A 16,337-nucleotide genomic window follows, 5' to 3' on the forward strand; every position below is an offset into this window, starting at 1 on the left:
CCTCCCCCCACACCCTCCACTTTTTTCTATTACTGTTGGGCTAATGTACAAAGTTTATAGGCAGACTGCAAAAGACGACAGCCCAGGATTTTGTAAGATGCATGTCTTTGAAGAGGAAAAAATAGGCGTGCGTGACTTCTCCCCCCGTCCTTCGGTAGAACTGAAGTTGTGAGCAGAGAAATGACTCGGTTTAATCCTCATCTTCAAGAATAATTCATTTGTTAGGATTAGTAACAATTTGATTCAAATCTCCCACTCTCAATGGATGACCAAGTGACCTTAAAACTAACTCTGCACTAAGCAATACTAACTTATGAATAGAACATAGAACAAGCGCAGTATAGGGCCTTCGGCCCTCGATGTTGTGCTGACCTGTGGAACCAATCTGAAGCCTATCTATCCTACACTATTCCATTCTTATCCATATGTTTATCCAACGACACTTTAAATGCCATTAAAGTTGGCAAGTCTCCTACTGTTGCAGGTTGTGCGTTCCACGCCCCTACCACTCTCTGAGTAAAGAAGCTACCTCTGACATCTGTCCTGTATCTATCACCCCTCAATTTAAAGCTATGACCCCTCGTGCTAGCCATCACCACCTGAGGAATACTGCTGCCTGCACTCAGGACTCGAGTTAAGGCAGGGTTTATAATTTTGATGTTGTTATTATTTAGCAAGTGCTGAAACCCCTGCCCCCCACCTCAAAAAAAAGACAAGCATTAGCCTCCTCATTCACTGGGTTTAAAGTCGTTGGTCAATAGACAGTACTCCCCTCTGTATCTCCCTGAAGGGGTTTGTGTTGACATTCCAGCTGGTGAAGTTTAGCTGTGCCGTGGATAAAGTAACAAATCTGACCAGCTTATAAATAAGGTCAGAAGATCCAACAAGCTGGGGCTGTTTCCTCCATCCAAGAGAGAAATCACAACAGCTTTGGGGAAGGTAACCATGAAGAAGGATTCATTTGTGGGCAAGTCACAAAGTAGGAGGTCGTCAATATACAAGAGATTTAGATATAGGTTTTATTGTCGCATGTACACAAGTACAGTGAAAACCATACAAAGTCACCCTCTTAGATACAAAGGCGCTTCTGTACCTAGACAGCAGTGAGAATGTGGAACCTATTATTGAGGAGCATAATCTGTAAGGGGAACTATAAGAGGAAGCTAGATGAGGCAGTGGCATGGTGGCTCAATGGTTAGCACTGTTGCCTCTCAGTGCCAGGGACCTGGGTTCGATTCCAGCCCTGGGCGACTGTGTGGAGTTTGCACATTCTCCCCGTGTCACTCCGGGTGCTCCGGTTTCCTCCCACAGTCCAAAGATGCACGGTTTATGGTGGATTGGTCATGTATAATTGCCCCATAGTGTCCAGGGATGTGTAGGTTAAGTGCATTGGTCAGGGGTAAATGTAGAGTAATAGAGTAGGGGAATGGGTCTGGGTGGGCTACTGTTCAGAGGGTCGGTACAGACCTGTTGGGCCAAATGGTCTATTTCAACGTTGTAGGGATTCTATGAGAAAAAGGCCGAAAGGTATAGAGTTAGTTGAAGGAGGGAGGGACTCAGACTGAGCATAAACACTAGTACTGACCAGTTGGGCTGAATGGCCTGCTGCTGATCATGGAAATCCATCTTTAATGATCACAATCTCAACCTCTTCTTTACCCCTTCCGCCCGCTTTTCATATCAGCACTTTTCAGATTGCGATCAAAATCTAAATTTCCCCAGACAAAGTAAAAAAAACTCAACTGCATTGGCAGATCTTTAAAAGGAGAGGATTTTGAACAGCCCTGGTGAAGAAGGAAGCCTAACTCACATCCAAGACTGTGAGACCAAAACAAAACCATCTTTGGAATGAGCACGAAGTGTGTGCAGAAAAAAAATTGAAGTCTTTTGCAGGTTTTTTTTTCTCTCTATCTAACACTGGGCTGCAGCTAAATATGTTTTCTTTAGTCTTCACATGAAGGGAACGCGAAGAAAGTGCAAAAGCAGAAATGAAAACAGTCACTTTTCAAGGGCTCAATATGTCAAGTTTAAAGTATCAGCTGTGGGTATAATGCATGGTTTTAATTTCCCTTCTCCATCTCCCCACCCCCCCACCCCCACCCTACGCCCCAAGTGACTTTAAATTCCAAAATCAAGCTAGACTCCTCTTAATCAACCTGGGGGAACCTTCCAAAAGTAAATTGTTTTAGTTGTCTTGTTGAAAAAGACGTCACATGGTGCCAAGACACTTGATGAACTGTGTTCTTAAAATTCTTTGGGAGTATTTAATGTGTAAGTACAGCTATGCTCAAGACGAGGGCAGTAGGTATCGTTTATCGTTTTCGTTGCCAGTGAATCATATTCTTAGCCATCTCTGTCAAAATGTCAAACTTGGGAAGTATGAACAAACAACATGATTACTGACATGGCCCAATTCAGATTGTGTGCTCTGATCCCAGTGCTGGCAGGGCTACAGATTCACTGAAAGAAAGACTTGTGATTGTACAGCGCTTTTCAGATTCTCTATACGCCTCAAAATCTTGTATGGCCCAGCGTTATGCTTTTTAAAGTGTCGTCCTTGTTATAGTGTAGGAAACAACACAGCTGGTTTGTATATAGCGAGCTGTCTCAAACAAAGTCAGAAGTCACACGACACCAGATTACAGTCCAACAGGTTTATTTGAAATCACAAGCTTTTGTCCTTTGGTATGGCTCTCTCAATTTCGACATAAGCCCCCGCCCCACCTGATGGTGAGTGATCGGGAGGATTGTGCAGGGTTGACAGGGCTGTGTTCACTGATGTCATTTCCAGTGTCGAGGTCAATGCCAGATGGTCCATCTGATTTCTTTCCTTGCTTTATCAGGTTCACCTCAAAGCTTGTGATTTTAAATAAAGCTGTTGGACTGTAATCTGGTGTCATGTGACATTTGACCTTGTCCATCCCAGTCCAACACCGGCAGCCCCACATCATGGCTCTCTCAAACAGGACGGTTATGACGACCAGATTGTCTGTCATCTTTGGTCGAGTCGAGAGCTAAGAACTGGCTACTACACTCAGGACAAAGGGCAAAGTCACCATAGACTAACCAGACCAGGGGGTGGTGGTTGGACCCCCTGCTGTTGGCAACACTCACCCAGCGTCCAGCCAACTGAGTTAACCAACCCCACTCCAGGGCCTTGGTTTAATAACATAATCGGAAAGTACGAGAAGCTGTAGCCCACGCAGCATTCACTCAGACCACATTGTCTGCCTGGATTTGTCTGCCCAAATCTTGGAGTGAGATTCGAGAAAGTGTGGTACTCCTGAAGGCCTTGTCTTTTAGATGAGATGTTAAATCGAGGTCAGATTCTGTGAATGTGACTGGATCAGGTTGTCGCCTGTCTGTCCTTTGGTATGGCTCTCCCAATTTTGACACAAGGACCCCCACCCACCCCCCTGCCCCCGTCCCACCCGATGGTGAGTGATCAGGAGGATCTTGTGGGGTCGACAGGGCTGTGTTCACTGTTGTCATTTCCAGCGTCAAGGTAATTGCCAGATGGTCCATCTGATTTCTTTCCTTGCTTTAGATTTTGTACCTTGCTTGGTCATTTCCGAGGGCAGTATTGCTGTGGAATCTGGAGTCACATGTAGGTCAGACCTATTAACGGCTGCAGATTTCCTTCCTGAAAGGAAATGTCTTTCCCTTTCCTTCACATGAGTGAACAGAAAGGTTTTGTTAAATGACAATCAACAGTGGTCACCGCTGGGGGAAGGTTTGCAATTCTAGATTTAATTGAGTTAAAATGTCAGGTGGAGGGGGGAAGAAAATAAAAATAATTGGAATGTTCAGGGTTAAAGTTAAGAGGTTAGTGTACCATTCATGACACCCACATAGGAATATCACCCCCAGTTGTCCATTCCCTGTCAGTTGTTCTGATTAACTGACCACGAACACCAAAAGGACTTACACCCCCACCCCCATGACACTGCACCTTACGGTCACACTTCCATTTAGTCACAACCTTGGGTGGTTTTTTTTTAATGTTTCTCACACTATTCCCTCCACAGGGACAAATGTCAGGGTGAGAGACCACCCCGGGGTCCTGTTCCACCCACTCTAACTTCAGTGCCACTGTGAGAAATGCTCTTCACAATGAGCAGGAAGGATAGGGCATGATGTGCTGAACTGTGAGCAGTTTTATCTGGTGCCTGAGTAAACTTTACAGAGGACTATCATGGTCAGGGGGAGCAAGTGAGAGGAACTTTCAATGTTGAGCAATGCATTGTACAGCTGAGGGCTCCTCAACCCCAGCAACGTGTGTCAATGCATTGTACAGCCAAGGGCTCCTCAACCCCAGGTCCATCACTCATACTCTCCAGCTCAGGGGGTTGGTTAGCTCAGCTGGCTGGTTTTCACTAGCACATTGAGATTGAGGGGGTGACCTTATAGAGGTTTATAAAATCAGGAGTGGTACAAGGTGATCTAGTATCACACAACAGTTGTGTTTCTCTGCAACCTTTTGCCATGGAAGATTGAGCTATGGAAAACCGCTATAGAAAGTCATGCAGTGGAAGATGCTATATTCATTCAGCAGAAGATATGCATTGTCCAAACAATGTCCACAATTAGTCAATCATGTTACAGCCAATTCACATTAACAAAACGCACGTTATACCAGAACGACTTGTAAAGATAGGGTGAATGGCAGGTAACTTTTCCCGAGGGTGGGGAATTTCAAGACTAGCAGACATATTTTTAAGGTGAGAGGAGCAAGATTTTTAAAAATACATTAGGGGCAATTTTTTCGTGTGGTTTGTGTGTGGAACGAACTTGCAGAGAAAGTGGTGGATGCGGGTACAGTTACGTTTAAAAGATATTTAGTTAAGTTCATGATTAGGAAAGGTTTGGAGGGTTATGGGCTAAGCACAGGCAGGTGGGAGTACTTCAGTTTGGGATTATGGATGGCATGGACTGGTTGGACCAAGGGGTCTGTTTTCGTGCTGTGTGACTCTATAAAACCCACAGTGTGGGCTCAATTCCCACACTAGTTGAGATGACCTTCTCAACCTGTCTCCTCGCCTGAGGCGTTTTGGCCCTCAGACTAAACTCCCCACCATTGTCACCATTCTCTGATAAAAGAGAGCCCCATGGTCTGGTAAACTCGGGTGAATTTACCTTCTAATATCCAGCTTTACAAGTAAAGACATCAAAGTGTGTATTAGCTGATGGGAGCCCCGTCTCCAACGTGAACCTAAGCGCAGGAGAAGCCAAAAATATGCATCAAGAAAAAGCACCTTCTTTTGATGAGAACTGCTGAACTGTTATAAAGTCATAGGGTCATACAGCACAGAAACAGACTCTTCAGTCCAACTAGTCCATGCCGAGCATAATCCCAAACTACACTAGTCCCACCGGCCTGCTCCTGGTCCATATCCCTCCAAGCCTTTCCTACTTCTGTATCTATCCAAATGTCATTTAAACATTGTAATTGTTCCCACTTCCAGGACTTCCTCTGGAAAATCATTCCACACACGAACCACTCTCTGTGCAAAAGTAAATTTGGTGAGATCCCAAAGCTCCGATTTCCAGAAGTGTCTATAGGAAGATTAGTGTGCCCCCATCATGTGTGTAGAGGCCTCTGTTGTACTAAGCGAAGGTAACCTCTTCCAGCCTGCAATCCTCTTTGGGGACAAAGAGACCTCTGGCCTGGTCTGGCCTAGTCCAGGACGTGGGCTTGCCTTGGGCTATCAGTATTCATTCTGTTCCTCTCCTCTCACTTATTATCTCCAACCCTTTTATTCTGTATCAAAAGTGTCAAAAGCATCAATTAGGGTAAATCAGCAGCCAACGTGTGCCAGTGTATTAAAGGTATTAGCAAAATGCTGCAGCTAATCCAACGGGGTTCAAGTGTTAGTTTTGGAATTAGGCACAATTCATGGCAGTTATTTCGATGTTTTTTTTTCTGATCTCACATGCATCAAGCATTTGGTGAGATTAGGATCATAGCACAGAGGCCTATTGCTTTGTGGACCCAGTGCCAACTCTTAGAGTCAGTGTTATAGAGATCTGCAGTGTAGAGTCAACCTCATTGGAACATACAAAATTCTCAGGGGGCCAGATAGGGTAAATGCTGAGAGGTTGTTTCACCTTGAGGGAGAGTCAAGGACCAGAGGACATCACCTCAGGGTAAGGAGTCACTTATTAAAGACAGAGACGAGGAGAAGTTTCATCTCTTAGTGGGGAGTATAGATGAAGCTTATTGAGTCTGCATTAATAAAATGCTATTCTAAATTTATCCTAGCTCCACTCTCCCACACCTGGCCCGTAGCCTTCAACGTTAGGATGTTTCAAGTGTTCATCCAAGCACTTGTTAAAGGTGGGAGAAAGTGAGGACGACAGATGCTAGAGATCAGAGTTGAGAATGTATTGTTGGAAAAGCACAGAGCAGGTCAGGCAGCAACCGAGGAGCAGGAGAATCGACGTTTCAGGCATAAGCTCTTCATCAGGAATCATGTCTTCATTCCTGATGAATGGCTTATGCCCGAAATGTTGGTTCTCCTGCTCCTCGGATGCTGCCTGACCTGTGCTTTTCCAGCACCACACTCTCGACTTGTTAAAGGTGGTGTGTGTTTTCCCACCTCAAGTACCCTCCCAGGCAGTGCAAGCCAGGAATGAATCTGTGGAATTTTTTTACCATAGGGGGCTATCAAGGCTGGGTTGTGGAGGATATTCAAGGCTGAGACATGTTTTAATCAGGAAGCGAATCAAGGGTTATGGAAGTTAAGGATTATGGTAGCCATGGTCTCTCTGCATGACAGTAGACAGGCAGGAGGTTGGAAGAGCACAGCGAGCCAGGCAGAGTCAGGAGGTGGAGAAGGCAACATTTCTGGTGTAACCTGAAGAAAGCTTATACCTGAAAAGTTGCCTTCTCCACCTCCTGACTCTGCCTGGCTCGCTGTGTTCTTCCAGCCTCCTGCCTGCCTACCTTCGATTCCAGTATCTGCAGTTTTTTTTTGTCTCATTGAGTGACGGAGAGGATTCGATGGGCTGAATGGCCTATATCTGCTATTCTGCTTTATGGAATTAATTTCTGATTTCATTACAATTACCTGGTTCTACCCTCTTTCTTGAATCTGTAGAACCTGAATATGGAGAGCAGAGTAGTTGACGCCACTAAGGTTTCTCTGCCGCTGTAGTCAGTTCTATGTTTTAAGGATTGTTTTTCAGAAAGGAGCTCAAGCCAAGCAAAGTGTGAAAATATTAAAAAAAAAGCGACTCAAGATATATTTCCCTCTGTGCATAAAGTCCAAGACTAATTTGTTTTAATAAATTGTCCGTAAAAACCACTGATTGCTTACTGAGCGCCTTTTACTTGAAAGTTGACACATGTCATGAATAGGAAGGAAATAGAGGGATACGGATCCTGTACGTGAAGGCAGTTTTATTATGGAAGAGCAAAATGTGTCAGTACAGACTTGGAGGGCCAAAGGGCCTGTTCTTGTGCTGTATTGTTATTCGTACGATCCTACAAATATACTTAAAAGGGATCATGGCAGGTACCTGAGGACGAGGAATGGACTGACATAAAGTGAAGGTGTCTAACTTTGTACAATTTCTCTTCTAAAGAGTCAGGATAGATAGTGTTGGGCAGAATGACCTCCTTCCTGAGTTGTGCGCGATTTAAAAAAAAAGCCTCTTGCTTCAGAAAACCTGAGTGATAGTAATTAAACAAAAACATTTCCGTGGGATGTGGGCATTTGTTTCCATCCTAATTGCCCTCGAGCTAAGAGGCTTTTGCTTGGCCATTTCAGGGGTGGTTAAGACCAGAATTCCCTCTGATTTTCTGCCTGGCCATGTGGTCCTCCAAGGATCATGTCCAACGACGTTCATTCGTCCATCGGCAGTCCCTCGCAAATGAGGGTGACTCTTGCCCAGTCTCAGGGTGTGCCCGTGGGTTGCTATACAGAGTGATGGGGTTACCGCAGGCTCTGTTACACTTGAGGCAGCTGGTGGTCATGGGAAGGGGGTGGGTGGCGCGTTGGTGTGACACCGCGCTCCTTTCGCTGTTTCTGGCCGGTTTCCACTCAACACCTTCCCGGATGCTCTTCATGCACTTTGAGCTGTCTTGGGCGATGTATTCTGAACTGGAAGCCAATCATAGAATCTCAGTGGTTATTGATCACTACAGAACGCGAGTACTGCTGGAAATTCACAAAGTCAAGGGAAAGTGAAAATAAAACAAAGATTCTGGAAATCTGAAATGACAATAGAAACTGTTGGGGGAGCTCAGCAGGTCTGGCAACATTCGTGGAGAGAGAAACAAGGTTAATGCTTCGAGGTCAATCTGATGAAGGGTCACCAAACCCAGAAATGTTTAGATTAGATTACTTACAGTGTGAAAACAGGCCCTTCGGCCCATCAAGTCCACACCGACCCGCCGAAGCGCAAATCACCCATACCCCTACATTTACTCCTTCACCTAACACTACGGACAATTTAGCATGGCCAATTCACCTGACCTGCACGTCTTTGGACTGTGGGAGGGAACCGGAGCACCCGGAGGAAACCCACGCAGACACGGAGAGAATGTGCAAACCCCACACAGTCAGTCTCCTGAGGCTGGAATTGAAACCCGAGTCTCTGGCGCTGTGAGGCAGCAGTGCTAACCACTGTGCCACCGTGCCGCCCACTGTGTCTCCACACACACCCCCCCCCCACCCCAAAATCCATTTGGCTTTAGGCTCTCCTCCCTGAACTAGCAACAGCCCCTGTTGAGCCTTCGGAGTCATTTCCATGAGATTACTTTCAAGCTTCTATTGTGTCAATCCAGTCAACCCCTCCAAACAGAGCCAAAGAACAGTCACACAGAAGGAGGCCATTCAGCCTATTGAGACTGTGTCTGCTCTTTGCAATGGCTGTTAACTTCGTCCCACCCTCCTACCTTCTCCCCATCGACCTCATAGATTTGTTTTCTTTTCTCAAGAGGTGCTTATCTCTTACGAAAGCCTTGTTTGGACTTGCCTTTGCTCCCCTTCACCCCCACCCTTGGACAGTGCAATCTGTAGTGATTATAATGTGGTCAGAATATGAGTTCCCTGATTGGGCCTCTTAACTGGGTCCAAATAGGGAGCCCTGGCTGAAGTATAAGAACAGGGGTATCAGACATCCTGTTCTCTCTGAGAGCTGGCTCTAAGGGAGCTGGATCAGTGTCAAAGACTGTCCATGAGTAAATAAAGGATGAGTTGATGATGGGATACCAACCTCTCTAGAGTTATTTCAAAGTCCAGATCCTAACCATCAGCTGCATTCAAAACGTCCCCCCTCTTGTCACCACTGTATCTTGTGCCATTTTCCTTAAATCTGTCTTCCAACTCTGACTCTTTCTGTTAGTGATCATGATTTCTCTCTATCAGCTGCATAGCAGGGAAATCGATGTTATATACAAGTGTCCATGTTAATACTGGGTTTTTTCTTACATTATGTGTTTCAGAAAATGTGGGACCTATGGTCAGAACATAATGTTTGTGCACATCTTTCTGTTCATGTTCATAAGTCATTGGATTATTGTTACCATTGCCTTAGTGGGTTCATGAGTATTGTCTTGCTTTTTCATTGATTTTCTTCAGGCGCCATTGGTCAACATCTCCATGTTACCTGCTGAAACAATTATCCTTCTCCCTCTTCTTCTGTTACCCTCAACTTTTCCTTCAGATATTGCCAGGGCAAGGCTGCCAGGTCTTCATTTCCAATACCTACAATAGGCTATCTTTCTGATAATCCCTGATGAAGAGCTTATGCCTGAAATGATCGAATCTAATCTCCAGCATCTGCAGTCCTCACTTTCTCCTAACTTTCTCTCTCTGTGTCTCTCTCTCTCTCTCTTTCTCTCCTTCCTCTCTCTCTCTGTAACTACATTTGGCAACCCTTTCATTTCCCAAACTACTACTCTTAATCCAATCCACGTTTTTGCCCTTTCTATCCATCCAGATGATTCTGAGTGCCTTTCACCTTGCACTCCTCATTCTTCAGAGCCCAGCTCCTCATGTGTGTTGAATGTAACATCTCCACACTAGCCACTGTAGCTGGTGAAAATGCCTCGCTTCTCAAATGAGGGAGGATGGAAGTGCTTTGAAAATGTCGGCATTACTTTCTGTTTCTCTTTTACAATATTTGCGGTTAATTTAGTTGGTTGGCCAGCACTAGTTTAAGAGGGTGCGTTATACAAAGCTGCTGATAGACGGTCAGATGCTGCTCTGGTTTGAGGCACTGGTGAGATTGTAATCTACATGACAAACCCCTGGACACACAGAACAATAACAAAAACTTGAACCACTGACCAACAGCGCTTAGAAATTCAAAATTATGTTTCAGAACACAGAAAGGCATAACCTCCCAGAGGGACGTGTATCAGAGTGTTCAAAAGGTGGGGGAAAATCTGAGAAAATGCAGAACACTTTTTAGTTCAATTCCATGATTTGCACAGTAACATTTAATCATGAATTTCATTTCTCCAGCTCTTATAGCAGTTAACTTCTGGAATGCAGATTCAGTGTAAGATTCAATCCCATTTTGTTTAAGCAGACATGGCACCATTAATACAGAGCACAGGGTGTGAAAACAATGGTTTCATGCCAATTTTATTATCCAGTCACGTGCCGGACTGTGGCATTAAGCATCATGTGATTTTGTCGTGTAGCTGCAAGAATAATCTGAAGGACTTGCCTGACAGCTCTGTCTGTGAGTTATTCCAGTGATCTCCAGAGGCTCCATTTATTCCTCAACTGTGCCCATGGAACAAGTCCTGGGGAAGAGGCGACAAAGTGATATTGAGAAATATCAGAGCAGCTATGATGTCATTGAATGGCGGGGCAGTCTCGATGGACTGAATGGCCTACTTCTGTGGCAAGTCTTATCAGCTGGTTTGTGGTGTGGTGCAGACTCTGTCCCGGGTCAGCTGGTTTCACTCGCAAGAGACGGACATTACGCCCTGTACTCCATAGCAAAGCAAAATGAGATATGGGACAGACCCTCCTCTTCAGGTGATCTTCTCTTATAGAGTCATAGAGTTGTACAGCATGGAATTAGACCCTTTGGTCCAACCCATCCATGCCAACCAGATATCCCAATCCAATCTAGTCCCACCTGCAAGCACCCGGCCCATATCCCTCCAAACCCTTCCTATTCATATATCCATCCAAATGCCTCCTAAATGTTGCAATTGTACCAGCCTCCACCACATCCTCTGGCAGCTCATTCCATACACGTACCACCCTCTGCGTGAAAAGGTTGCCCCTTAGGTGTTTTTTATATCTTTCCCCTCTCACCCTAAACCTATACCCTCTAGTTCTGGACTCCCCAGCCCCAGGGAAAAGACTTTGCCTATTCATCCTATCCATCCCCCTCATAATTTTGTAAACCTCTATAAGGTAACCCCTCAGCCTCCAAGTAGGTTGCAGATGTCGTGTGTGAAGGGTTAAGTTTAGATGGCACACCTTTGACAGTCAAGTAACCATCTGCCACTCAGTCACTGGACTGGTGCATGGTCATTTACGCAAAATAGAGCCCATGTCCGCATCAGGGTAATTCTAACCCGAGAGTGTGGTGCTGGAAAAGCACAGTCAGTCAGGCAGGATTTCTGATGAAGGGCTTATGCCTGAACTGTTGACTCTGCTGCTCCTTAGATACTGCCTGACCTGCTGTGCTTTTCCAGCACCACACTTTTCAAATCTGATCTCCAGCATGGGTGTCAGTGGGGGAGCACTTTGGGGCCAGCGACCATAATTCTATTAGTTTTAAAATAGTGATGGAATAGGATAGACCAGATCAAACTTTTGAAGGTCTAAATTGGAGGAAGGCTAATTTTGACAGTATTAGGCAAGAACTTTCAAAAGCTGATTGGGGACAGATGTTCGCAGGTAAAAGGACGGCTGGAAAATGGGAAGCCTTCAGAAATGAGATAACGAGAGTCCAGAGAAAGTATATTCCTGTCAGGGTAAAAGAAAAGGCTGGTAGATGTAGGAAATGCTGGATGACTAGAGAAATTGAGGGTTTGGTTAAGAAAAAGAAGGAAGCATATGTCAGGTATAGACAGGATAGATCAAGTGAATCCTTAGAAGAGTATAAAGGAAGTAGGAGTATACTAAAGAGGGAAATCAGGAGGGCAAAAAGGGAACATGAGATCGCTTTGGCAAATAGTGTTAAGGAGAATCCAAGGGGTTTTTACAAATACATTAAGGACAAAAGGGTAACTAGGGAGATAATAAGGCCCCTCAAAGATCAGCAAGGCAGCCTTTGTGTGGAGCCACAGAAAATGGGGGAGATACTAAACGAGTATTTTGCATCAATATGTACTGTGGAAAAGAACATGGAAGATATAGAATGTGGAGAAATAGATGGTGACACCTTGAAAAATGTCCAGATTACAGAGGAGGAAGTGCTGGATGTCTTGAAATGCATTAAAGTGGATAAATCCCCAGGACCTGATCAGGTGTACGCTAGAATTCTGTGGGAAGCTAGGAAATTGATTGCTGGGCCTCTTGCTGAGGTATTTGCACCATCGATAGTAACAGATGAGGTGCCAGAAGACTGGAGGTTGGCAAATGTGGTGCCACTGTTTAAGAAGGGCGGTAAAGACAAGCCAGGGAACTATAGACCAGTGAGTCTGACCTCAGTGGTGGGCAAGTTGTTGGAGGGAATCTGAGGGACAAAGTGTACATGTATTTGGAAAGGCAAGGAACGATTAGGGATAGTCAGCATGGCTTTGAGTGTGGGAAATCATGTCTCACAAACTTGATTGAGTTTTTTGAAGAAGTAACAAAGAGCTTTGATGAGGGCAGAGTGGTGGACGTGATCTATATGGACTTCAGTAAGGCGTTCAACAAGGTTCCCCATGAGAGACCGGTTAGCAAGGTTAGATCTCATAGAATACAGGGAGAACTTGCCATTTGGATACAGAACTGGCTCAAAGGTAGAAGACAAAGGGTGGTGTTGGAGTGTTGCTTTTCAGACTGGAGACCTGTGACCAGTGGAGTGCCACAAGGATCGATGCTGGGTCCACTACATTTTGTTATTTATATAAATTATTTGGATATGAATATAGGAGGTATAGTTAGTATGTTTGCAGATGACACCAAAATTCGAGGTGTAGTGGACAGTGAAGAGGGTTACCTCAGAGTACAACGGGATCTTGACCAGGTGGGCCAAAGGGTTGAGAAGTGGCCGATGGAGTTTAATTTAGAAAAATGCGAGGGTATGAGTTAGAAAGGAGAGGCTAGAAAAACTCAGGTTATTTTCTCTGGAGTGCTGGAGGCTGAAGGGAGACGATAGAGTATATAAAATTATGAGATGCAGCGATAGGGTTAACAGTCAGAATCTTTTTCCAAAGGTGAAATGTCTAAAAACAGGGGGTATACATTTAAGGTGAGAGGGGGAAAGTTCAAAGGAGATGTGAGAGGCATGTTTTTTTACAACAGAGAGTGGTAGGAGTGTGGAACGTACTGCCGATGGGGCATGGTGGGGTGTTTAAGGGGCTTTTACATAAGAATAAGCAAGTAATGGAGGGATATGGACAGGCAGAAGGGATTAGTTTAATTTGGTCTCATCTTTGCCACAACAATGTGGGCCGTAAGGTCTGTTTCTGTACTGTGCTATCCTGTTCTATGTTCTCTCTCACTATCTGTTTATCTGTAGCACCAATTTCTCTAATGTGTCATATCTCTGTCAGACTTTGAATGTTGCAGTTCAGTGCATCCTTTGACCAGAACTAATCTTTTATATATAAGAGAGCAGTGATCAGGACATGCTCAAGAATACCAAAGGAAGGGGGAAACAGTACTTCATACCATCTGAGGAGAGAATTCTGAAGGGTTCTCTGATTGGTATGTTTGCCATGACAGTAACTGAACGAGTTAGGTAATGATTGACTGTTAACTGCCAAGCTTTCTGTCTGCGAAGATCAGAGCCCTGTGTATTAATATCTGGAGCTTCCAACATGCACAGAGACACACACACACACAGACACACACAGACACACACACAAAACTGACAATCGTAAATTGGTTGTTAGCAAATTTTTAGCATCCTCTGGGTGGTTTAGCAAATGCTGTCCAATTGCGGAATGATGTGGAGGTGCAGGTGTTGGACTGGTGTAGGCAGGGTGAGAAGTCACATGACACCAGGTTATTTGAAGTCGCAAGCTTTCGGAGCACAGCTGCTTCGCCAGATGAGTTGTGCACTCACATCTAATGATACCTTGATGAGTTCAAGATGAAAGATTCCAACAAAATGCGTCCTTTTTCAGCAATACCGCAAGTTTTGCATAACCTGACAATAGTTCATTACAGTACATTATATTCAAGTTAATTCTTCGTCTAAAAGCTACCAATATTGCCGTGTTATTGTATTGGATAATTTAACACCTATTAGATTTTCTGTGCACTAATATATAGGAATCTATCATGCCTATCCTTTCAGCCCTTGTGCCATTATTATCCACATTAGCTATTAATCAGCAGCAATTTGTTTGTGTTCTTTGAGTATTGGGTGCCAAGTTTTTTTTCCAGAGAAAATGTACTTTTATTATTAAAAATAGCCCAGCGTTATACATCATAACAAGTAACAAGTCTCTGGCAGTGAGTTTAAGACAGTAATTGGATCGTGTGTTTCTGCTGTTTTTCAGAACCCATTCTAACGGATGCTTTCTGACTGAACCTGTAACTTGCAGCCAGCTATTTATTCATAAAATACTTCATGTAATTTTTACCAATTTATGTTCTTCCCATACAGCTCATGCCACACCAAGACCTTTGAACTTACCCCAAGTGGTGCTGCTCATTAAACTGAGATTGGGATCTCTTATGCTTAGTGTCAAAGAGAGAAAAAAAATGGCTTAATTTCTCAACATTACCTCACAAAGAGAATCCTGGAACAGTATACCGCCCAGAATAGGCCATTCGGCCCATCAGCTTTGCTCTTCTGTGGCTCAATCCCACTCCTCTGCTTTTTATCTGCCTTTTAATTCTCCCGCAATAACTTATCCAGTTCGCTTTTCAAGGCAGTTATCGAATCTGTCTCTATCCTCCTGTCAGACTGTGAATTCTTTACACATCCTAGGAAATAATGATAAAGTAATTTAGAGCACTTTCTGCTAACACCAGTTTGTGAATGTGTTTTACTGAAATGAATCACTGAAAAATGTAGACGCATTTTGACAAAAGATTTTCTGATGCATTCAACAGAACAATTTGCAAGAATATTGTTACAAACAGGAATAAGATTCAATTGTACTTTAAGAGCAGAGGAAGCTCTGTTCTTGCAGTAAAAATTGTTGTTCCCCTTTGTTGTGATTTGTACATGATGAAAAACGTTGACAAAATGTGTCTTCTCACAGGAGTGCTCCATTCTTGTACTTCAGATTTTTGATATGAATTGCTCTCACTTTCTTCAATTTGCAGAATAGTGTTAACGTGGGAAAGTCCTCATCCACTAGTGCGGCTCGGACTGCTGATACAGTGAGAGATTACGAGGGGAAGGCCGATGCTTCTCGTTATCAGACAGAACAGAGAACGTTTCCAAAACCCCGGACTCAACAGGAGGAGGAACGTGCACCCTTCCAGAGAGACGGACCCAGGACATTCCTCTTAGATCTGGAGAACTTCCCTGATCTATCCAAAGTGGATATCAATGGGCAGAACCCCAACATACAGGTACAGTAGTAAAGCTGTTGACTCTTCTAATGCCTGTATGTAAATGGCATTAGAAGATTATTATGCTGAATGGTCTATCAGCATCTAAAATAGGCACTAATGCTCATAGATTTGCTTCCGAAAGATACACAAGGCCCAATTATCAATAATATTCACCAAGAAAGGCGCACTGAACTGGACAAATTATTAATTAAATTTTATTTAAACAAACAACATTTTTATTTTTCTTTGAGGGAAGTGTTAAGTGAATTACTGTTTAAATTTCTCATAATGCTTTATTTTGTCTCAGCTTGGTTGTTTCAATTCCAAAGTATTAAGATGTCTTTTGTTTCACTGTTTTTGTCTTTGAAAGTAAACATTTGTATTTTCATAGAGCATTTTATTATCATAAGATATCTCCAAAGGGCATTGAGATAACTTTTGAATTGTAATGTGGCAGCCAATTTGCACAGAGCCCCCTCAGAGTACAATTGGTAATCATCCTGATAATCCCTTCTCTCAATATTGTTGGTCAGAAGTCACATGACACTGGGTTATCGTCCAACTGGTTTACTTGAAATCACAAGCTTTCAGAGCGCTGAAGACTTCACCTGACGGAGGACCAGCGCTCCGAAAGCTTGTGATTTCAAATAAAGCCGTTGGATTATAACCCGGTTGATCTGACTTCTGACC

The 16,337-nt window shown here is 43.9% G+C and overlaps 1 protein-coding gene across 1 annotated transcript in view; it reads left to right on the forward strand.

Annotated features, from left to right (window-relative positions):
- Positions 1-16,337, forward strand: part of ism1 (isthmin 1) — a 90,904-nt gene that overhangs the window by 30,532 nt on the left and 44,035 nt on the right. The window contains exon 2 of the mRNA XM_060831847.1: positions 15,414-15,665. Coding sequence (XP_060687830.1) covers positions 15,414-15,665 — 252 coding nt within the window. The remainder of the gene's footprint in view (positions 1-15,413; positions 15,666-16,337) is intronic.

Source organism: Hemiscyllium ocellatum, chromosome 10, assembly GCF_020745735.1.
Source record: "Hemiscyllium ocellatum isolate sHemOce1 chromosome 10, sHemOce1.pat.X.cur, whole genome shotgun sequence".
Classification (NCBI taxonomy): Eukaryota; Metazoa; Chordata; class Chondrichthyes; order Orectolobiformes; family Hemiscylliidae; genus Hemiscyllium; species Hemiscyllium ocellatum.